The following is a 24677-nucleotide window of genomic DNA, read 5'->3' as shown; positions in this document are numbered from 1 at the left end:
GACATTTGACATTAATTATCCTGATCGCACCAGAATTTAAAGTTGACTCAGGGACTAAGTGCAATAGCATGCCTTTCCTATGTCTCCAGGAGGCCACCAGGCACAGTGACCTTCTAAGGGCAAGTCCCTCTTTGAAAGGCACTTGGTGCCCGATTGAGGGACCCAGCATTGGGCAGGGAATGACCGCTGAAAGCCACTCCTCTGACCTTGCATTCAGCCCCTTCTAACATCCCGTCCTGCTCCCCCTCCCCACGACCCCCACCCTGCCCTCACTCACCTTTGGCTCGGGGGTCCCTCATTGATCCTTGGCCTCAGGTGAGTGTGTTATCAGCAGCAGCTACCACATCTGGCGGCACTGACAGCATTGAGGAGTTTCCAGCTTCTGGCCAACATCTCTCCGTGGGTGGGATTTTCAGCCCCAGGATCCTCAATCCTGGGGAAAGCCCAACAGTAGCTAATAAAATGTGGCGCTTACTTATTTCTTGCAGTGTAAATTCAACCAGAAATCATCAGACCCATCATGCCACAATGACAGATACCTTCTATACGAGGAGTGGGCTCATCCCAGAAACTTCTACAAACTGCAACCCCTAGATCTTATCAGGTACTCCGTTCTTTCATCTGTAACATAAAGCATTACGTTTGTAATAATGTAGCTGCACTCAACAGCAATGTTCCCTCTAATTTCCCATTTCTGTGCGCAGCCCATATGATGCACTGTGCGGCCCCTTTAAGGTTGTGCCTGTGCACGACCTGTTTGTTCCCTGCACAGCACCTGGAGGGAATGTTGTGCACTAGTTTGTGAGCAACAAGGTTGCTCAAATTGAATTTGTAAAATAAAGAAAGAAAACCAGGGCTCAAGAGCAATCTGCCACTCGGTCATCTCAAACGTCAGTGCTTTTTAGGGTAAAATATCACTAACATGCACCTGGCGCTCTCATCCACTGACCTCATATGGTTATAAATGAAATATGTGCTCTTGTGTGCATATGTCCAAAATTTAATTCATCACCCATCAGCGCATATGCATCCATTGATTTGATGGGAGGCTCCATCATTACCTGGTTAAATTAAATGCAATGTAGGGCAGATGTTAAATCCAGAGGAAGTTTATGCGGCATTTGAAGATGAGCAGAGAGAAATAAAATGCTAGGGAAAATCACTTGAAATCTAGTATGGCTGAGAAAAAGAAATATGAAAGCTTAGCCTATGATTTTCACCACTGTTCATTCATTCTAAAATGGTATCATGTTTTGGGACCAGAATTGCAAGCACATAATGTGAGGTACTTTAGTAGAAATATGTTGAGCTGGGAATTTGTTGGACTGTGAGTTCAAGAATTGGATAATATCACCAGTTAATAAATAACTGCAATAATTTTGCACATAAATTGATAATATAAATATTATAATACAGCTGTAAATATTTTATGGAGATTAAAATGTATTGACGTTCTGCACACATTGGGCTGAATTTTTTGCCTGTCGGGCAGGTGGGCCCGACCCAATCTCCGGCGGGCGGGGAGTTGATCCCCACCGGAGAAGCGGGCCCCACCGCCATTTTACGTGGGCGGGCCAATTAAGGCCCCCCCAGCGTGACATCTGCTGGGAAGCACTATGCACTCCCTGTGCGGGCGGGGGGGAGGATTCCCCAAATGCGAGAGTGCGCTGTTTCGCGCATGCGCACAGAAGAGCGCACATCTCCCTGAGGCTAAGTGCTGCCTCAGGGAGATCGCTGACAGTTTTAAAACTTTAAAAATAGAAAAATTTTAAAAATCATTAACATGTCCCCCTCATGTGACAATGTCACAGATATGGGACATGTTAATAAATAGCACAAAAACTTTAATAAACTTTTTAAAAACCGACATGAAACCTCATCCCACTGGTGGATGAGGTTTCATGTTTTTTCAGAAGCCCGCCGGGGCTCCTGGCCTGCCCACCAGCCTTAAGGTTGGACGGGCAGGTCCTTTAATTGTTTTAATGATCCTGTCAATGGCCTCAATTGGCCATTGACAGGTCGGTGGGCAGACAGCTGATCACGCTGTTCCTGAAGATTCCCCTCGACATCATCCCACGTCATTTTCACGTTGGCGTGCGGGCCCCGCCCCCTTCTTGCTGATGGAAAAATTCAACCCATTAAATTCTAACAAATTTTAACGTAGTATTTAAGAATTTGGGAAACTCGTTAAGTATGTTTTTACATAGTTGTTTTTACCCATTTTCTTTACCTACACTTTTTGGCCAAATGGTTTTCCCAGTTTCCCACCAAAGCCTCCTGGAAGCCACTAGGGATCATCTCTATGTTTCTTCATTCCCCTTTCCCCCTCCTCAGCTCATAGATGTGAATAGCCTCTACTCAACGCCTTCCTCTTGACAGGACTCAGATCAGGAACTAAGCAGAGTGGAACTCAATTGTGAGCACACTAGCCACAGCACTGCCCCAATTTGGTGGAAAAGAAATAACCTGGTTCTCCTGTTTGGGGGTAGTTTTAACCCACCCCAGGATGGGCGGGAGAGGGTCAAAAATGTAAAAATACAAAACACCGCACCAACCTCCTCTGTACATTCCAATGTTTTAATAGAGCAGTGGGTTGTGTACCCGGTCAGTCCCACTTTCGAGAGATGGCTCATTTTTAAATCAGTGCAGTCGGGAGCCTTATTTAAATTTAATGCTGGTTGGCCAAGTTTATCAGGACTCGTGAAACTTGGGACTGAGTATAATGAGGTCTTCAGGAGCAAGACAAGAGGGCAGGGGGTGCTGAAAAATGATGGGGGGACACAATTGCCTGGAACCTTGATGTCATGATGTTTCGCATTTTACATGTGGCGTTGGTTGGCTTTATCACTACGACACAACAAGACTTCAATTAAGGCTGGTAACAAGGTAATTAAGATGAATTTGCTTGGACCTGAATGTAATTTTACATGGAGGTTTGAATTTTACAAATGGCAAATGGGGATCATGGGCCTTCAGATCCCTGGTTGGTTAAAGCTATCGGCGACAAAGTAAGGACTCAGTGCCACCTCTGGAAGTCAGCTATTGTGAGATTGTTTGTTGTCTTGAAGGGGAGTAGTAGGGAGAAGAGGCCATTTCCGGCCAGTGACGGAAGGCCTCGAAGGCTGGCAGCTGCTTAGGGTGGTGAGTTATCTGCAAGGGAGCAGAGGGTCATTAGTGCGTATTGAGGGGCAAGGAGAAGGTTCCGGTAAGGTCGATTCCAAAGGTAGCGCACATGAGCAGGAGAAACCAACTGGCGTGGAACTGATGCACCCTGTCTTCATTGACCTCCAGGTGGAGGAGGCGCAGTGCAGAGGGAGGGAGGACCAGGCGCCGGCAGCTCCACTGCAGGAGTAGCAAAAGGGCCAACCTGCATGTGGACACACCAGGGAAGCTCACAGAGCGAAGCAACAACAGGCTGCCACGCGAAGAAGGGCCTATCTGTGAGATAGCGTGTACTGGATTCACCTCCGCTATCTGCAAATGTCCATACAACAGTGTCAGCAAAGACAATAGCTCTCAAGGGAGGCCGGCACTGACTTATGAACCGTGCAGTTGAATGAGCTGCGACCGATGGGCTAGGACTTTTAGGGAGGCGGGGGTTTCCCTTCCCGCTATCCGAGAAGTCAGCGGCAAGCGCATTGCCACTGATACAGGCTGCCACGCAGACATTTAATGCTCCAGTGAGTGTTAATTGACTGGAAATAGAACTTTCGCCCATTGGTCGGGAGAAAGTCCTGCCTTAGAGGGCAAACTGATTAGCCAGCAGCGCTCTCGTGCCAGCAGTACCAGAAGCTGCCATGGACAGGACTAGGACTCTAAGCAGTCTCCAGAGTCTTAAGTCCAGGACCAGGTAAGTGTGAGGATTTCAGGGCGAGGATAAGAGGTGAGATCCTGGGGGTTTGGGCAGAGGAGGTTGGTGGCGAGATCGGTGGAGGGGGGAGCAATCGCAGGGACCAGACCTTGTGTGGGGTGCAAGTGCTCGTTGTTGAAAGGAGGCTGTTGATGGAGTCCCCTTCCCGCCCAAGGCCTGGGCAAGGTCACCTTTTGGGCTAACCCCTTGCCCCTGAACTCCTCCCGCCAGCCTGAAAATTGAGGCTGGGCGGGAAACGGCCCTTAAGTGGTCATTAATTGGCCTCAATTGGGGCAAGGGTGAGCAAGCAATGCAAGACCTTTAAACCCAATTAGTTCAAGCACATTTACCTACCTATTGAATAAGTGGTCTGAGGTGTCAGCTGTGGCTCAGTTCATAGCACCCTCGCCTTTGAATCAGAGGGTTGTGGGTTCATGTCCCACTCCCGGAAAACCAAGAACTGTGATTGTACTCGAAAGAGTTGCAATCTGTGACTGTTGATAACTCGAAAGAGTTTGAATAAGTGGTCTTATGGTTACTTTGTGCGCATTTTTTTACAAGACCATTTGGCAATGAATCTTGCGTTGATAATATGCTGGTCTGATCTTATGCTTTTACATATCACAGCATGTTGCCAACTTTTGCCACAAGATCTTTTTTTAATTCTTTAAACTAGTGCAGAAAAATACTTTGCACATCCAAACTAAAACCTGGAAAAGAACAGCTGATTCTAGACAGATAAAAGGCTTGTCTCCGCAGAACTACATGGAAAGGATAGTCAGAGTCTGAAATATCATTGTCTGTAATTTTTGAAACATTTGTTGATGGCTTAATCAAGATGCTCTTGTACAGTGTGACCCATGTACAAAATGACCCCATCAAGCCAATCAAAACAACAAAAACAAATCTCTGACCCTTGTACAAGATGAAAATTCACATCTTTGTTTCCACTACTGATGCCAAATACATTTTTTCTGAACTTACCCTATGCGTTTCTGTCAGTTGTTTATCCACTGAACTATCACTGTGATATATAAATGGCAACCATATCATTCTGATTCCAGTGATGTTAAATGTTAAGTGATGCTGATGTTAAATTTCTTCTCCCTCTTTCTTTCCTTTTAAATTGATAGCAATTGGGTTTTACAATCCACCCAATATTTTTCCCATCGACTTTGAAGAGGGTGCAATGCACCCTGCCGATTCCTTACCTCCTGTCCTGAATTGTTGCCAAAATCTAATTTTAGCCCCATAAATTTCTACAATGTCACAATCTCTGATGACGGCCATTATCTTATTGGCAATGTATTGTCTCTCAATTTTCAGGTCCCCTCGTTCCAAGCTTCTTGCACAAGCAGCACATAATAACTTGATAATGAAAGTCCATTTCTTGGCAATACTTAGGCAGGGATACATGCCTAGTGTCACACTGGCACTGAAATTCATATACCATATTACTCATTTGTGTGATGGGCAGAATGTCTTTTTGGCAAATTCTGTTCATTAATTTTAGTAATCAGTAAATTCAGAGTACTAATCTCCAGGCCCCATTCTCTGTCACAGTGAGTCTTCACACTGAGAACAGCAACTAGCAAAATCCATCATTACTCATTCCAGTTCCGCTATTTTGTCACATGCTGCTTTTGTAATTTGGAAGATTGTTATTTTTGCCATAAGTGTTTTTTCTGCTTTTAATCCCACATTGCAGGAAGTATTTCGGAGAGAAGATTGGAATCTATTTTGCGTGGCTTGGTTTCTATACTGGAATGCTGGCCATTGCAGGATTTGTAGGACTCGTGTGTTTTATTTTTGGAATACTGACTCTGGATCGCAATACTTGGAGGTACGTGGAAGAGTGTAACATGGCACTTTGGTGACATCCAAATAGCTCTTTCTGTTGAGGCGTGCTATGTAGTGGCGGTTATATTGATCGCTGTTGAATAATGTTGCAGCGCTTTCTGCTGACACACCCACTTCATTATTACACATTTAATCTGCAATGTGCATTTTAAATCCACCAAAAAGTTTTAATTTCATGAATTGCATTGCTTGCCTGTTGATCATGTTGCTTTAACATACTGATCCATTAAAGTAGAGCTGCATGGCATTGGGAGAGGACTGCTCCCTTGTTTCAGGCAGCTGCACTATTTCTTTGTGGAAAACACTGTTGAATGTTATGAAATTTACTGAGACATGGCAGAGTATTTCTGGAAACGTACAGAATATTTCTGAAAACATAGATTTTAAGATTCTTTTATCCCGATGAATGCTTCAAGAGCACAGGAAAATATTCTTCGGAAACTGCTTCATGACTTAAATCAGTGAAAGATTTTACTTTTCAAAATGATTTTATTTTGCAAATGTATTTTAAACAATACTTAATAGATCAATGGGATGTAATAACTTGATGGCAGACAAACTGAAGCAAGCAGACTGGTACTCTGTGTGTTCCTCTGCTGTTCTTATAGCTGTATTCTATCTGGATAAGTTGGCAGTGATTGCTATGTTATGGCTCATGAATATTGTATTGTACAATTCCACACTCGCTTGTAGTGCTGTTGGTTTGCATTTTTTTATTCAGAAAAAATTAACAACATGTTAATAGATTCAGAATTCCATGTTAAAAGTCATTCTATTTGGTACTGTTAAATTAGAGTTTTATTTCAGTATTCCGTTACTGCTGCTGAAAGGTTTCCATTTTTTTTTCATGATGTACAGTAACTTCTTCATTGTTCTTGTGTTCTCTCCAAGTGACCTGCTCCATCCTTCTCCAGAATCACATTTCACTACTTTTTAGCCTTTGGATGTCGGTTTTTCTCAAGGTCTACATTTCATCCCTGTATAGCAAAACACTCCAAATCAGTCTCTTTTCTTAAGGTCTCTAGTATGCTGAGCAATTCTTTGTTTGGAGAATGCATTCTTTGGAATTGCTATTCTAGCTTTGATTTCTTTATGGCAGTAACCATCTTCTGACAAGATGTTTCTCAGATACATAAAGTGTGATACCTTTCCAGCTGTTGGCTATTTATCTTGAACTTTGCTTTCCTATCATTATTTCTTCCAACCTTCATAACATTCACTTCTTTTGCATTCATTTCAATTCTGTAAGCTGTAATCATTTCATTCTTTCTATCCATTAGTATCTATAAGTCTTCTGCTGTGCTGGTGACAAGGGCCTGGTCCTCTTTAAATCTCACTACCATCACCAATTGACCTCCTACTTTGACGCCTTTCTGTGCTTCATGTACTGCTTTTATCATGGCTTCCTCATAGGCATTAAAGAGCAATGGGGATAGTAGACAGCCTTGTCTCACCCCCATGCTGAATTACACCAGTTCAGTTTCACCAAATGCTGTCCTGATTGAAGCAGTCTGTCCCATGTACAGAGTTACATTCATTCTTAGGATGGTAGAGGAGGAAATGTGGTTAGTGAATATCATCAAGAAAAGACAACAAGGTTGGATTGATCATATTCTAAGACGTGAGAACTTGCTGAAGGAGGTGATTGAGGGAAGATTAAAGGGTTATAGACCAAAAGGGAGAAAGAAATTGATGTTAGACAACTTGAAATTGGAAATGGAAGGCTCATATGAGCAATTGAACATGAAAGCACAAGACCGTGAAGCGTGGACATGAGCAGAGGACCTCGCCTAAAGCAGATGATTACTGCTGCAAACAGTAACATTGAAATAGCTACAAACCCATTAGCTATACTGCGCAACTAAACATAACTGCTCCAATGGTAGATTAGTCTTTTACTATTGTTGCTGATAATTCATCTGGCAGTAGCATTTTTCTACCAAATATTATATGTATGGGTTAAAGATTCTAGATTGATTTTTATGAGACCAAATGTTTCTTTTTGTTTGCTTTATGTACCACAGTTCCAGTTGCCCCCCCCCCGCCCCCTCCCCACAACTTGAGTTGTGCTATGTGAGCCCATTCCTCCTAGCATTTATACACCATTCCAGCTGGTAAATAGCTACATCTGAAAACTTGAATGTGTGTTTCGGAACTCTATCCATTACTTGCACTAGCAAGCAAAACAGTTCCTACCTTTGTACATGGTCAGTAATGCAAAAACAGATGGTTTCCTTGTTGCCTTCGTTGATTAGTAAAGTGTTGCAATAGAGCAGGCTGGTTCCATGTTCAGGGCTGAGCTAATTTACCTCCGCTCCGATAGGATTAGAGGTGTTATAATTGTCCTACCATTTCTGGACTAGAGAGGGCATAAACTCACCTGGAGTTCAAGCTGCTGAGTGCTGCATAGTAATCCATGCTAGAAAGCGAATGTTTGTGGAAACCAGGAAAGGAAATTGTCAGGTTTGACTGTAATGCCCTCTCTGTTAGTGGAGGTAGTCTCACTCACCTTCTCAAATCAAATATAAAGAATGCCCATTTTGTATACACATGGATGTGAATTACAGTGCGTTTCTTCAAGAAGAGAAGAGCAGAAAAAATTGGGAACAGAATAAAAATATTTCTAAGCCTGGGGGTAGAATTTTATGCTCCTCCGCCAGGGTTTTGTGAGGGAGGGGTGGGTGCTGAATGTAAAATTCCTCGAATGGGGTTCCATTCCGCCCACCCTGACCTCTCCGCAGTTTCACACTGGGGCAGTTGAGGCCTAGCTTGGCCTGCCCCTGCCCCTATTAAGACCCTTAAGTGGCTAATTATTGACCACTTTAGGGGCCATTTTCCACCCAGCCTCAATTTTCAGGCTAGCAGGAGGAGTTCTGGAATATGGAGGAAGCCCGAAAATAAATAAATTGGGTTCAGGCCTTGGGCGGGGGCGCCTCCATCGCAGCATCCTTTTAACATCAGGCACCGCCCCCCACCCCACCCCCGACCCCCCAGTAAGGTCCAGTCACTGCAGGTCCTCCCTCCCACCCTGACCTCTCTATTGACACTCCAATCCCGCCCCGCAAACCCCCCCCTCCCCCGCCCTTCCCAGGCCTCACCTGAGACCCCCACACTTACCCAGTCCTGGATTCCTGGGACTTGAGCTCTGGGAACTGCTTGCAGTCCCAGTCCTGTCCACTGCAGCGTCTGGTGCTGCAGGGACTAGAGCGCTGCTGGTCAATCAGATTGGCTAGCAACTTTCTGAGGTGGGACTTCCTCCCAAAGGAACTCCAGCCAATTGACACTCATTGGAGTGTTTCCCCACCAACTCTTCAGATGGCAGAAGGAGAAACCCCGCCATCCAAAAAATCCTGGCCAGGGAATTTTATAGTGAAGGTGAGCAATTAATGAGCCACCTTTAAATGGGTGCCAGCACTCCTGTCAACATAGGAGGAAGCCATTTAAATAAACAAATAGGGGTTCTAGGGCCCTAATGTAGTTTGCATTAATTAGACAGAGCCCGTGCCCTGCACTCTAGACCCTGTTATACTGGATGTTGAGCATCCCAACCAGCAGTCCTTAAAGGGACTACTGTAGCTCATCCTGACTTTGAACTAAGTTTTTGATTTGTTTTAAATGCTTTTTGTGGGCCCGAGTAGTATCCTGCTCCTGTTAACCACATAAGAATCTTCTGGCCTGCTGTCGGCTCATTCTAGCCCACCCTGGGGATCAGCCTCATCCCCTGTACCCACTTTCAAGCACATCCCCCCAGACAGGTCCAACCTGCCAGCTGGCTCCTTGTGGACTCTGGCTGCTTTGCAATTTTGCAAAATGGCCGAACTGCTGTGGATCATCCATTTGGCACCAGCGGGTTGTCAGCTGAACCTAAAATTGGTCCAAAATAAAAGCAAAATACTGCGGATGCTGGAAATCTAAAAGAAAAAGCAAAGTGCTGGAATAAGTCAGTCAGCAGATCTGGCAGCATCTGTGAGGAGAGAAACAGAGTTAACAGAGATGAATATGACTCTTTGGAACTATTCTGCTCTATTCTGGAGAAGAATCATATTCGACTTGAAACGTTAACTCTGTTTCTCTCTCCGGATGCTGCTAGACCTGCTGAGTTTTTCCAGCACTTTCTGTTTTTATTTCTGGAAATTGTTCAGGCCTCCTGATCATGGCTTTGAGCAGGTACCGCAATCTCCACTTCACAACTATTTTGGGCACACGTTGAGAATCTCACCCATTTACTTTGATTTGGCAGTAGGTCAAGTACATTACTTCTTCAAAGTGCGAAATGTGCACAGTTTGTTGATGTCTTAGAATTTTACAAAATTGACAGCCATTCACGATTTTTAAAAGGCTGTGTTTGTTGCCAATGCTGTGCATGCACAGTTCAGATGGGGAGAGAAAGTACACTGTTCCATTATTAATAATACCACTTCAATGATGGCATTGGTACAAGAATGAGACTTGGGGTATAACCTGCTTGTCCCCCCACAACCCCAGTCCCTGTTCCACAATGTGTAACACTCTGCAGCCTTCAGCCTTCAAAAAAAAAAAATCAAAGGTTGATTAATCTGGCTAAAAGCTAAGAGGAAAAGTCACTGTTGAATAAACAGAAAGTGAATCATAAACCAATCATTTACAGAGAAACACCCATTGCTGCAGATGATGCATCCTAACTCAAAGTCACTTAATTCAAGCTATCAATAATTCAAAACGTTGGCTGCAATTTACATTCCTTAACTCACATTACCCAAGCATTCACGTTTTAGTGCAAAATGCGGTAGCTTCGGCAAGCTGGGCACAGGGGAGTGACGTCATTGGTTTTCTGCACGTGTGCGGACCAGTGCGTATGTGCAGATGGCTATCAGCAACCATTTTAACATTGGCAGGAGACAGTGGGCAGAATTTTGCCCTTGGCATGTGGCTTAAGGCCCACCCCGCGTGATATGCGTGCGGCAGCGCTGAGCACTGTCTGTGGGGGCAGGGGGAGAAGGGCGCGCAGGACTAGCGTGAACTTCGCGCATGCGCACGAGAGAGCACTGAATAAACTCCCGGAGGCACGGAGCTGCCTGAGGGAGATGAAGAATATATTGAAAAAAATTATTAAGCATCAGAAGAATTTAATAAAACATGTCCCCTCGTGACCCTGGCACATGAGCAGGGACATGTTTTTAATTAAAAATTAAAGTTTTTATTTCATTTGTATTTGCTTTTGGAAACCTCGTCCCGCCCGTGGATGAGGTTTCCAAAAAAATTTGCAAAGGCCGCTTGGCCTTTTCGCCTGCCCGCCAACCTGTAGGTTGAATGGGCAGTGAAAAATTCAGGACAATTGATAATTAAAAGGCCTATTAAGGCCATTAAGTTGTTGGAGGGCGCGCTTCCGGCTCCAGTGTGTGCGCGCCAGCTGAACTATCACGCAACTGCGCAGTGACGTCGAAATGCTCGGCCAACGTCATCGCATGTCATTTCACGCTCGGTTAGGTTGGGCGCGCGCCCACCCGCCAAGCTAAAAATCCTGGCCAGTGTTTTTAAAAACCACTAGCAGTAATGTGGGTATGGCTACTTCACCAGTTTACCCATTCTGTTATTATAATTTGGTGTCAAACAGAATTACATTACAAGGCTTCATATTGCAAAGAGCTATGTTATGTATAAACTGCTGTGCTGTGTTACAACAATTAGATTTTTGACTTTTTTTTTCCTGTTTTACAGTCAGGAAGTTTGTGATCCTGCGATTGGAGGCCTTATGATCATGTGTCCCCAATGTGACGGAGAATGTACATATTGGAGACTCAATATTACATGTCAGTCGTCAAGGGTTAGTGCATTCTTAATGCCTTATTTCATGTGCATATGCTATTTAAGTGCACTACTTCTTTAAATAACCAATGATCAGAATTTAATTAGTGTGATTTTTAATCCTAGATAGTTATGTGAAATCAAAAAGAGATCTATATGTATAACTTATTATTTAGTCCTGACAGGAATATAATTCTTTTCTTTGGTCAATTTAACAATTATACAAATTAAGAAGTTTTGGTAATTTAAGAAAAATAACTTTTGCTTAATACCTATCAAACCTATAAAGTGCATATAAATTGTTCAGGTGACACCTAAATTGAGAGCACAAAAATACGATACTAGAATCTATATGAATGATAAGATCATAAGAAATAGGAGCAGGAGCATTTGGCCTATCGATTCAAAAGATCATGGTTGACCTGATTGTGGCCTTAACTCCATTTTCCTGCCTATCCCTTATAACCCTTGTAGATCAAAAATCTATCTAACTCAACCTTAAATATATTTAATGACTCAGCCTCCATTACTCTCTAAGGAAGAGGATTCCAAAAACTAATGACTCTCTGTGAGGAGAAATTCCTCCTCATCTCTATCTTAAATGGAATGTCCCTTATTTTTAAACTGTGCCCTCTAGTTCTAAATCTCCCACAAAGGGAAAGATTTTCTCAGCATCTACCCTATCAAGGCCCCCCTCAGAATCATATATGTTTCGATAAGATCACCTTTTATTCTTCTAAATTCCAATGAGTATAGGCTCAGCCTGCTCAACTTTTCCTCATAAGACAACCCCTTCATCCCAGGAATCAGCATAGTGAACCTTCTTTGAACTGCTTCCTTGCAAATATATCCCTCCTTAAATAAGGAGACCAAACCTGTTCACAGTACTCTAGGTATCACCTCACCTGTGCAGTTGTAGCAAGACTTCCCTATTTTTATATTCCATCCCCCTTACAAAAAAGGCCAACATTCCTTTTGCCCTCCTAATTACTTGGTGTGCGTGCTTGCTAACATTTTGTGATTCATGTACAAGGACACCCAGATCCCTCTGTATAGCAGCATCCTGTAGTCTCTGTCCATTTAAATGATATTCTGTTTTCCTATTCTTTCTGCCAAAGTGAATAACCTCACATTTTCTCACATTATACTCCATCTGCCAAATTTTTGCCCACTCACAACATATTTCCCTTTTCAGATTCTTTGTATCCTCCTCGCAACTTGCTTTCCTACCTATCCTTGTATCGTCAGCAAATTTGGCTACAATACAGTCCGCTCATCCAAGCCACTAATATAGACCATGTTATGATCGCCGTAGAAATCGATCTCTTTTAAAAGGAGATTTGAACTACCAGAAATGACATATCAAGCTTTCACATTTTAAAATTTTTACCATATCAAATGACCAAAAAACAAACACAATTGAATAAATATTATTTTCTTTTGTAGGCAACTTATATTTTAAAACTGTAGAGGTAAACAGTTCCTTGTTACTTATCATCCATCACACTCTCCACACAGTTACAGTTTTTATAGCAAACAGTTCACAGTTGCTCCCAGCATCCCATGGGTTGCTTCCTTTTTTACTTTCCCAGCCACTAATCCCAGAACTCTCTCACTGTGAGGGTTACACTGTAGATTTCTTCTTCTAACTCCAAACTAGACAAATCTTCGAGCCTCTCTTAGTGCCTCATAAACTTAACCTTCAGTCTGAGTGCAAGCCCCCAACCACGTTCTGCGTGGTGAACAATTAAGTCAGCATTTTCTCTGCTTCAGGTGCAGGCCTGGCTGAATCTATCCTTTGCACTCTACCTCTCAGTTAGCTGCAGACCACCCAAGACAAAACTGCAACAACTGTCTGTGATATTTCTGGGTTTAGGGAAGCCTGCAAACTGATCCCAAAGTGGCTTCCTCTATCCTCTTCTCCATGGCAATGAGAAACACATTAGCTTTGAATCCAAGTAGGAATGCTAATCAGTCATCTTTCACCCCAACTCCATTTAATCTTGGAAGTAAAGGGATAGTTTACAACATCACTTGATGTCGATAACACGTTTCTGGGACTTCGGTCTACAAATTGTAGACTTAGAAACTGCTTTCATTGTCTCCAAGTGTAAATACCCTCCCCTTCAATAAAACAATCTGAAACACTTTGATCTCTAACAAACCATCCAGGTTTACTATCAGGCACACTCCAGAACATGCCACAAGACCCCTTTCATTCATCCTACATTTAAAGCTGTGGTCCCAAACTATAAAAGTCTTATAAATGATCTCTGTAGCACTGCACTGGTTACATTTGCCAAACTGAAAATGACCCGTTTATTCCAACTCTGTCTCCTGTTAGTTAGCCAGTCCTCTATCACTGTTAATATATCACCCCAACTCCAGGAACTCTTACTTTGTGTTGTAACCTTTCATGTGGCACCTCATCGAATGCGTTTTGGAAATCCAAATACACTGCATCTACTTTAGTTGAAAATGTTTGGCTCATAAACAAAATTGAACTATTTTTAATGGGGTCAAATTCTGCAGATGGATTCCTAGCAGAGCTACAGAGTGTAAGGTAAGTAACCACAATGAGAACACCCATTCCAGTAAATACTACAGAAAAGTGAAGTCTCCTAGTCAAACCCAGGAGTAAAAAGGTATAGTGTTAAAAATTAGATTTGCATGCCTGTAAGGCATTAACATTTCCAATATTTCTGTCAAGCGCAACTACGCTTTAAAGCAATAGAAAGTCTTTTATGGATTGAGCCACCTTTTTAGCTTTATGTTTTGCAGGAAATGCAAAAATAAATACACCTTAATTTCACTTTCAAACCTAGTGGTTAGAAATTGAATACAATGTAATTAAATTTCCCCTCAGTCTCCCAGACGTTTCCCTCCATTCTTTTAAGAAATACAATTTCCTATTTTGTGTTAAATGTTGCAGTTTATGTCAAAACCCACGACATCCATCTTTATAATTGCCTATAATTGCATAAAGGTGTAGGTAGCATCTGTTCTATTAGAATTTCAGATAGGAGATGAAATGTGGCATCTCACACAGCATGAAAAAAACGGAATATCCTATGAGAATGCCATGAGATATTTTAAGCCCTGTTTATATTTGGCATACTATTGTGCTCGTGTTTATTACATTTTCATATATATTCCACAGAAATTATCTATATTTGACAACTATGGAACTCTAGTGTATGCAGTGTTTATGGGAATTTGGGGTAAGTAAATGGCAGCTGTTTTGCTTTCAGAATAATTATTGTGTTTACGTTGTAATAATTCAAATAGACTCATTGGCCAATTCTTTAGCCAAACAATCAGCTAGAAAAACTGTGGCCAATATAGGAAAAACACTGGGAAATTCTTCTGTAACCCTCTCTTTCTTTTCCCCTCCCCTACCTCCCAAGGCAATTGTACAGCACTCTAGGAAATGGTGATGTCCCACTTATCATCATCATGCCAGCTCGCTAATAACTGTGCTTCTACAAATTTTCTTAAATGGATTTGTTGCACGAATTTTCATTATATGCTTCGGTTATCTGTTCTAGAAGACTGCGGAAATAACTGTTCAGTGGTATCTGAGCTCTGCTGAAGCAAATTATATGTAAACTCTTCGCATCTCAAATAATCTATTTAACCAACTGAACTGGATTATCATGAGATTAGATGGCAGAGAAAAACCTTCATGATAAATAGTTGTTATTTTACATCATGTAACACTCACACTAAAAACGTGTTAAAATGCAGCAATAGCTGCTTTTCACATGTATTCTGGGACCACAATAATATTCACTTTCTTTAAGATCTCACCACATACAACCTTCAGATCATTTAGTTTGTTGCTGGATTTCAAACCTACTGCTTGACTTGTTTGTCAATTAAGTGCTGATGCACGTTCACTGATGTTTGGTAGCTATTATAACACCACATGATACTTGGCAGTGACTGTGTTTTTGGAGTTCTGGAAACGCCAACAGGCGGAATTGGAGTATGAGTGGGACACTGTGGAATTGGAGCAGGAAGAGCCACGCCGGCCAGAATATGAAGCAAAATGCACTATTCCAAGAAGAAATCCAATTACACAGGTAAATGAGTGAATTGAGTATGGCTGTCAAGACTGTGGAAAAAGCATGCAAGATAACTTGCTAAGAAGATTTTGCTTTCACTTTTCATTTGAGTTTATATCAGGTATATAAATATACACTAACGGTCTAGGTTCACACAAAAATGAAATTCGCTTCTATGTGGTTTTTCCAAGACCAGAAAAAACTAACCAAGACCAACTTGTTGTAGAATGAAGGAAAATTCAATATTTGCAATGCTCTCTCCTCCAAACTTGGCAATGCAATCAAGTCAAATAGAAGGATTTGAATTTTCATTTTGTGGTTGCACCGCATTGCACTGAGCAAAGTTTTTAAGTTGCAGTTAAGCAATAAAAGAGACATTTTTATAGCATTAGATCAAGCTCAGTGAGATACATTCAAACTGAAACATGAACCTACACTGTTAACTCATCTCCAATATGTAGCCCTGAGAATTTGAATCAAAGTTTACCATCTGAAAGACAGACTGGAAAATTGCATGCTTCTAAATTTAAAATTAAATAAAGTATTGTATAATAGTCAAATTGCAAGCTTTTAAATTTAAGAAAATTAAATAAATTACTGTATAATAGTTATGACTTCTTCATTTACAGGAAGAAGAGTTGGTTCCTTACTCAGCCTGTGGAAGATGTATGAGAATAGTTTGTGGTGGGGGCACAGTTCTTTTCTGGGTAAGACAGCTGTTAATATTTTAACAATTTTTCTATTTTTGTGTATTTATTACAAGGAGGCAAGGATGTTTCAATCAGTGTGGAGCAAGATTATTTTAATAGGAAAATGCTTGTTTTGAAATAATCCCTGGCAGGAAGTGGGTGACATAGTCACAAAGTTCAGAATTATTCATCGGGAGAAAATAGAAAAAGGTCGAGCATGTTTGCTACAATATCAAAACTTCACTTATACAGAATCAAGAGTGAGGAAGAGCAAAGATAATGGCCAAAACTCAGCATCAGTAGTGGGTTTCCCAATTGATGTTAGGTGATAAAATTTTGAACATTGTGAATGCCAATTGCAGTGCTGTCTACTAAGAAGAATTAATGATTGTCAGGATGGATTTTGGAGGGGAAGGTGAACGCATGAGGGGGGGTGAGAAGCAAGCCCTAAACCAGCAAAATTGGGAGCAAGAAGGACAGGGTGTTAATCCTTCCTTCCTTCAGGTACCATGCCCTAATGCCAGGCATTGGCGACCATGGATGTCCATTGGATTGGCCCATGATTATTCTTGGCAAAGTACTGCAGTGGTTTTGCCATTGCCATCTGCAGTATGGCTGACCAGGAAACTCTCCCGTTCTTACTGCCTGCCATCAGGCATATTGAAAGGATTTACAGGCTGAATCAACCTGTTTGGCCACATTATTAACGCACCATCCGGTGACCATCAAGTCCTGAAGTGGGACTTGAACCCAGAGCTTCTGGCCCAGAGTTAGGGATGCTATGCACAGTGCCACAAGACCTCCTGTCCAAGGGTTAATAATTGACAGAAATAAAGAAGATTAGGATTATGTGGGAGAAAAAAGTGAAAAAAATGAGCAATTTGGGAGAGCAATTCCAAGGTAAGAAGCAACATGAAAGTTGGAAAAAAAAGTAAGAAATCAAAATGTTATTTTGCTTTAATGCCAGATTATCTTATTATAGTCAGTCCTTAAAATTATGCTATTCTGGTCTAAAGAGTTGCAATGACACTGGTCTCCCTAGAGCTCTCCTTTTATTTAGCCTGCTCTCTGCTAATTGAATTTGTGTTCTGGTGATGGGATGTTCTTATGCCCCAGCTGGAGCTCTGTAAACTGCAGTTGCATTATTGGAGAATGTTTCTTTTCTTTTTCTGTCTAGAAGACAAAAAAAAAGTAGGGCTGGATTTTATCTGCCCCGCTGGGTGTGTTTTCAGCGGGATTGGGATTGGGGTTTGGGGGGGGGTGTGCCCACCACCTTCCCACCCACCCACCCCAGCTTGGCCCCCCATAATACACTAGGTGAGCAGGCACCGAAATAGGCAGCCTGCCCACCATATTTAAATGAATAATTAAAGGTCAATTCATCTGGTTAGCAAGCGAATGACCTGAATAATTCGCTGCCCACACCATAATGCAGTTAGCATGGGCAGTCAGGCAGGGGTGTGCAGGCCCTTTTTTGTTAAGGTCTGCATGAGCATCAGGGGTAACCCCCTACCCCCACCCAGCATGCCACCTTTCTGCGCCACCTGTCCTACAAAACCCTACCCACCCCCCCCACCACCCCTTTCCCTCCTCCCTGGACTCTAGGATACCTCCCTACCCTAAAATCCCAGGACCTGCCTATCCTGGGCAGCCATGATCCTCTTCGGGCTCCTTCCTGCAGTCTGGGCCACACTCACTCACCCCACTACTGAGCTCTGGCGCCGTGGGACTGATGGAGCTGCCAGTCAATTAGATTGGCAGCTGAGCGATGGAAGTCCCACTGTTAACCAGTTAGCCCACCCGCATCGTATTATGGCTGTGGGGCAGGCTTCCTGGGTGCATGTCAGCTTCTGGCTGATTTTCCATCCACTGTGGAGTTGGGGGCGGGGGGAGGTGTGGGTGCATGTCAGCTTCTGGCTGATTTTCCATCCACTGTGGAGTTGGGGGCGGGGGGAGGTGTGGTGCTAACAGTGCATCTCCCCACCCACCCCCCAGCTCCATTGTACAATGCAGCCCATAGTTTAAAAGTCAAAAATATCTCAGGTCTATGAATTATGCGTGATTTTATCATTAATTTTCTTTAGATTTCATTATACTTAGATTTTTTAAATCAATATTCTTCCAGATCTCACTAATCATTGCCTCAGTAGTTGCCATTATTGTCTATCGGCTGGCTGTCTTTTTTGAGTTCTCTGCCAACCTCCGCAAAGCAATAGATGACGACCTGGAACCCCTCAAAGAATATCTGACTCCACAGATGGCCACTTCTGTTACAGCTTCTATCATTAACTTTTTGTTCATTATGATCTTGAATATGCTTTATGAGAGAGTTGCAATATGGATCACTAACTTTGGTAAGTCCATTTTTCAATGTCAGTAATAGTGAACCAAAACAGAAAACATTTTAAATTGTAAGATAAATCTATCTTGTGGTTGACAAGGTCAGCTGTTTAAAAATGGCCTAATAGCTAATTGCTTAAATTGATCGACAACATGCCAGCGTGCTTGTTGTGCACGTGTTGCCGTAACTAAGGGGAGAATTTTCTCCCCGTCGGTGGGGGGGAGTTGGGCAGGAGCGGACATGGGCAGGCACGCAGCCGATCGCCACCTGTGATTGGCTGCGTGCTGCCATTTTACATGGACGGACCTATTAAGGCCTGCCCAGCGTGACGTGCACCCGGAAGCACTGAGCGTTCCCTGTGCGGGCAGGGGGAAGAGACTGAGTCGGGGCCTGCGCTGTTTCGTGCATGTGCGCAAAAGAGCACGGAAATCTCCCTGAGGCAAACTGCTGCCTCCGGGAGGTCAGTTTTATTTTTAATAATTTTAATGAAGACAAAAATAATTTTGTAACACGTGTGTCACATGAGCTGGGACATGTCAGTGACTTTTATTTTACAATTTTATTAAACTTTAAAAACCTTCATGAAACCTCATCCCGCCTGTGGATGAGGTTTCATGATAAATGCGAAGGCCACCTGGGCTCTTCGCCTGCCCACCAACCTTAAGGTTAGACAGGCAGCTCAGTTAAGTATTTTAACTGATATTTAAATGGCCTTAATAAGCCTTTGACAGTTCGGCGGGTCTGCAGCTGATTCCGGTGCACACCCGCCGAACTGAAGATCAGAACGATGCACGGTGACGTCGGGACGCACGCCCAATGTCACCGCGTGTCATTTTACCCATCGGTGAGTGGGGCCCGCCCCCGCTCGCCGACCTGAAGATTCTGGCCTAAGTATTCTGTGCCATTTAAAACACAATACTGCTGGACTGAATTTGCTTAAAATGTTGCTTTTCATGATATTCAATACAAAAGTATATATCTGCATAGTGATAATGCTGAGATATCAAGCTGTGTCCTATTGAGGGATAGCTTGCCCTTTGTTGGTTGCACTTTGCCTCTGTATCAGAAGGCCCCTTATCAGAAATTTTGCACAGAATGTAGTCAGACACTCGAGATCCTGGCTACCCATTCAGTTGCACTCGGAGGATGGTAGCGTTGGTATTCTGGAAGGTTATGATCAGATTCACCGATCATCCAAACCTTTCTCTTTTTTTTGCAGTGTTTTCTCATACAGAAAGATTTTTTAAATTTAATTTTAGGGATTTCTGATTGATTCGCTCCTTTTTCCCCTCAGAGCTTCCAAGAACACAGACGGACTATGAAAACAGTTTGACTGTGAAGATGTTTCTCTTCCAATTTGTCAACTACTATTCCTCCTGCTTCTATATTGCTTTCTTCAAAGGCAAGATTGTAGGTTATCCTGGAAAGCCGATTTACTGGTTGGGGCGATTCAGAAATGAAGAGGTAATAAGAATTATCATGCAACAAAACATTTAATCAGCATTTTAAATCATGTATTTACTATTAATATTTTTGTATTTAGGTTATGGTAGAGTTTATGTTACTGACTAGCAATCCGGAGGTAATGGACTGATGATCAGAAGAACATGAATTCAAACCCTACCAGGACTGTTTGAGAATACGAGCTCAAATAAAATGCTGGTAGTGGTAAAAGTGACCGGCAGCTATTGGATTGTCATTAAAAACCTAACTGGTTCAATATTGTCCTTTTAGGGAAGAAATCTTGCTATGCTCTACTGTTCTGGTCTACATATGACTCAAGTTCCACAGCCATGTGGTTGACTCTGAACTGCCCTCTGAAGTGATCTTGAAAACCACTAAGTTGTATCAAACGGCTAGGTGAGGTTCAAGAAGGCTGGGGGAGGGGTGTGAGGGCGGGGGTCCTCCTTATCAGGCAAGTAGGGATGGGCAATGAATGCTGACCTTGCCAGCAATATGCATATTTTTAGAATGAATAAGGAAATTTATTTTTATCATAAGTCACCATTTACATATTAATGATGTACACATTAATGTTAATAAATAGTTTTCATTAAAACCAAATAATTAAGTAGTTAATATTAATTTTGAATATGGCTCCACCTACTCATTAAATATTTGTATTTTTCAATATGAGAGTCAAACAATTCAGTGCTGTCTTGGAGCACTGTTGATGATTGGCTAATTAATGAGATCTGGTAGGGTAAACGTGTGATAGAAATTCTTTCTACTCTGCTTCAGATAACCATGTAAGACTGTGTACCAACAGGTGGGGTAATCCTGGCTGAATAAGGGATAAAAGCCTTAACAGTGCTCTGTACTGCAGAAACTAGTGGTTGGATTTAATGGAAGCGTCTGGGGTCTTGGCCACCATTTGTCCAGCTGGTGGGAGTCCCACGCCACCTATTTTCAGGAAGGCCTGCCAAAGTAAGGGCCATGCAGGCACTCAACTAGGTAGTGGCGGTCCTTCCCTGGGATCAGGGACCAAAGGGGCAAATGTCCCACCTGCTGAAAGCTGCTGGCCAATCATGGGCCGGCAGCTCTGTTGAATGGCAGTGGCTGCTGCTGGTATGACACCCATCCAAGGCCTAGAATTGTCACTGGATCTCATGCCAGAGATTAGTGATGATGGGTGGGGAGGGCAGTGGGGTCTTGGGGTAATGGGAAGGGGGCGTTGCGGGGGGTCACAGCAAGGCTGTCAGCGGGAATCTCTTTCCCAGTGCCAGGTTCCTTCAGTCAGGCACTGAGTGACTTTGAAAGCGAGGCACCCCCTCACCTCTATAGGAGTCTGCAAGTAATCCCACATGGGTTTGCTCGTCATGTTCTCCACATGGTGAGCCCCATACTCGCCACTGGATTAATATCAGCAGCGTTGGGAAGAGGGCTTTAAGTGGCCATTAATTGACTACTTAAGGGCCTCAATTGGCAGAGGGGCAGGAAGGGTGTCCATGGGCCTTCCCACCATGGACTTAATTGCAGTAGAGGCAGGAGAGTGGTGGGATCCCCAATGACCAACCTCCCACCTTGTTAAATGCCGCCTCTGCCACCAAACTCGTCACCGGAGAGGGAACAAAATACCACCTTAGGTGTTCAACCCTGCCTTCCAAAATGAGCACCGCTTCCATTACTAAAGAATTCTAAGGGAAAATTTAATATAATCCAAAACAAGGGCAGGATTTTCCACTGCCGGGATCAGTCTCGCCGAAGGTGAATGGACTTTTGGCTGGGCCGCCAAAATTCCTGTGGTGAGTCCCACCACAAAGGGGCCAGAAAACCACAGCCCAAGGCCAGAATTTTCCCATCGGCGATTTGGGGGTGGGGCCTGCTTGCCGAGGGGAAAATGACGCGGGATGATGTCGGGAGGAACCCCCGACGTCATCCCGGTCCCTTTAAATTTTTAGGAAGGCGGGCGGACAGCGAGATCAGCTGTCCGCCCACCGACCCGTCAATGGCCAATTAAGGCCATTGACAGGATAATTAAGATCATTAAAGATCCTGCCCGTCCAACCTTAAGGCTGGCAGGCAGGCCAGGAGCCCCATTGGGCTCCTGATAATACATGAAACCTCATCCACTGGCGGGATGAGGTTTCATGTCCGTTTTAAAAAAGTTTAATAAAGTTTATGTCGTTTTTATTAACATATCCCATCTCGTGTGACATTGTCACATGAGGGGGACATGTTAATAATATATTTATGTTTCTATTTTTTAACTTTTGTGTACTGTCACTAATCTCCCTGAGACAGCACTTAGTCTCAGGGAGCGGTGCTCACTTTGACAGTTGGGGAATCCCCCCTCTCTCCCCCCCCCCCCCCCCCCCCCCCCCACTCTCCCCTCCCCCCCCCCCCCCCCCCCCCCACACACACACACACACACACACACACACACAGGAAACGCATAGCGCTTCCCGTTGGGGATGCTGCTGGGCGGGCCTTAATTGGCCTGCCTACTCAAAATGGCGGCGGGCCTCCTTTCGGCGGCAGGGGTCAGCTGTACGCCCGCCGCTGGGGCCCGCACGCCCACCAAGGGCAAAATTCTGCCCCGAGTTTTTCTCTCAGTTTTGTTCAGTCTGCCACAGGAGTGTGTGAGAACCTCTGAGCAGTGGCTCAGCTGCTGATTTGCTTCTCTGAGGAAATGTGCCAAAATTGAGCACTTCTCGCAACAAAATATTGAGAGCACAGCATGTAAAGACCATCTGACATGAATCACTGTTTGACAACCAACTGTCACAATCCATTTAAAAATTAAAATACTGTGTCATTTGATGGTAGATACTTAAATTGGATTTGTGCAATTATGTGCTCTCCACAGTCCGTTGGTGGGAGTTTTACCAAGGATTGCAATAGGGTATTTGGCCTGGAAGTAGGCCATTCAGCCCAGCCAGTCCAAGTTTATATTTCCACACAAGCCTCCTCCCATCTTTCTCTCATCTAAATCTATCATCATAACACTCTATTCCCTTCTCCCTCATACACTTGTCTAACTTCCCCTTAAATGCCTCTATACTATTTTCTCCACTCCCTGTAGTGACGTGTTCTACATTCACCCCACTCTTCATGCCAAGATAATTTTTAGTATTTCCGAGTTTGCTGATGACACAAAACCAGGTGGGAATGTGAGTGGTGAGGAGGATGTTAAGAGGCTTCAAGGCGATTTAGACAAGTTGAGTGAGTGGGCAAATATATGGCAGATGCAGTATAACGTGGATAAGTGTGAAGTTATCCACTTCGGTAGGAAAAACATAATGGCAGAGCATTATTTAAATGGTAACAAATTGGGAATTGTTAATGTACAACGGGACCTGGATGTCCCTGTACACCAATCACTGAAGGCAAACACGCAGGTGTAGCAAACAGTTAAGAAGGCAAATGGTATGTTGGCCTTTATTGCGAGAGGACTTGAGTACAGGAGCAAGGATGTCTTATTGCAGCTGTACTGGGCCTTGGTGAGACCACACCTGGGGCAGAATTTTACGTCCCGCGGGCTGGTGCATACCCGACCTGATCAGGTGTAAAATCACACGAGATGGCGCCAGGCGAGTATCCCAATGTATCGCACACTTATGCGGTATTTTACTCGGCAGGTGTGTTGTCGAAAGTGCGCCCACCGACAATTAAGCCCATTAACGGTGCAATTGAATTTTTCGTGGTCCATCCCACCTTACGGTTGGCGGATGGCCAATCGAACAGGCGGCCTTTACATTTTTCACCAAACCTCACCCAAGGGCGGGATGAAATCTCCGTTAGGAAATAAAATTAAAATAAATATCTGGAAACAGCATTTTTATGAGGTATGCTTTCAGGTGCTTGATTGTGCTGTATGGACTTTTTTCCGCTTTTTCCTGCTATATTTTATTATTTGCTGGTCTGCAGCTCCCTGAGGCAGCTGTCTGCCTTCGGAGGGGGGGCTCTCTCGCAGCGCTCACCCGTGCCCGCGGTGACGCCATCGCTTGCCCTCTTCCTGTCCCCATCCTGACAGCACTGAGCTTTTCAGCGCATGTTTCACACTGGCTGGCCATTAATTGGCCAGCTAGCATGAAATCGAGGTCGGGGGCCGATCACGGTCAGGGGCCCATTTCCCGGCCGCTCCTGGCCCGCTGATCGTGTGCACCCAACAAGGGAAAAATTCAGGCCCTGGTGTATTATGTGCAGTTTAGTTCTCCTTACTTAAGAAAGGATATACTTGCCATAAAGGTAGTGCAGCGAAGGTTCACCAGACTGATTCCAGGGATGCAGGATTGTCGCATGAGGAGAGATTGGGTTGACTCGGCCTGTATACATTGGAGTTTAGAAGAATGAGAGGGGATCTCATTGAAACGTACATTCTGACAGGGCTGGACAGATTGGCTGCAGGGATGATGTTTCCTCTGGCTGGCGGGTCTAGAACGAGGGGTCACAGTCTCAGGATGCGGAGTAAGCCATTTAGGACTGAGATGAGGAGAACATTTTCACTCAGATGGTGGTGAACCTGTGGAATTCTCTACCATAGATAGAGGATCAGCCATGATCATATTGAATGGTAGAGCAGACTCGAAGGGCTGAATGACCTACTCCAGCTCCTATTTTCTATGGGCAGAATTTTCTGCCTG

At 43.7% G+C, this 24677-nt stretch overlaps 1 protein-coding gene across 2 annotated transcripts in view; it reads left to right on the top strand.

The window, feature by feature from the left end:
- Positions 1–24677, top strand: part of ano6 (anoctamin 6) — a 162895-nt gene that overhangs the window by 106226 nt on the left and 31992 nt on the right. For both annotated transcript variants that reach the window (XM_078567863.1, XM_078567862.1), the window contains 8 exons: positions 489–604; positions 5559–5693; positions 11408–11513; positions 14655–14715; positions 15437–15579; positions 16191–16268; positions 18376–18604; positions 19886–20055. In XM_078567863.1, coding sequence (XP_078423989.1) covers positions 489–604; positions 5559–5693; positions 11408–11513; positions 14655–14715; positions 15437–15579; positions 16191–16268; positions 18376–18604; positions 19886–20055 — 1038 coding nt within the window. The remainder of the gene's footprint in view (positions 1–488; positions 605–5558; positions 5694–11407; positions 11514–14654; positions 14716–15436; positions 15580–16190; positions 16269–18375; positions 18605–19885; positions 20056–24677) is intronic.

The sequence above is a fragment of the Cetorhinus maximus genome, chromosome 22 (assembly GCF_964194155.1).
Source record: "Cetorhinus maximus chromosome 22, sCetMax3.hap1.1, whole genome shotgun sequence".
Classification (NCBI taxonomy): Eukaryota; Metazoa; Chordata; class Chondrichthyes; order Lamniformes; family Cetorhinidae; genus Cetorhinus; species Cetorhinus maximus.
Note: the sequence above shows the minus strand (reverse complement) of the source record. Positions and strands in the feature narration are given on the sequence as shown.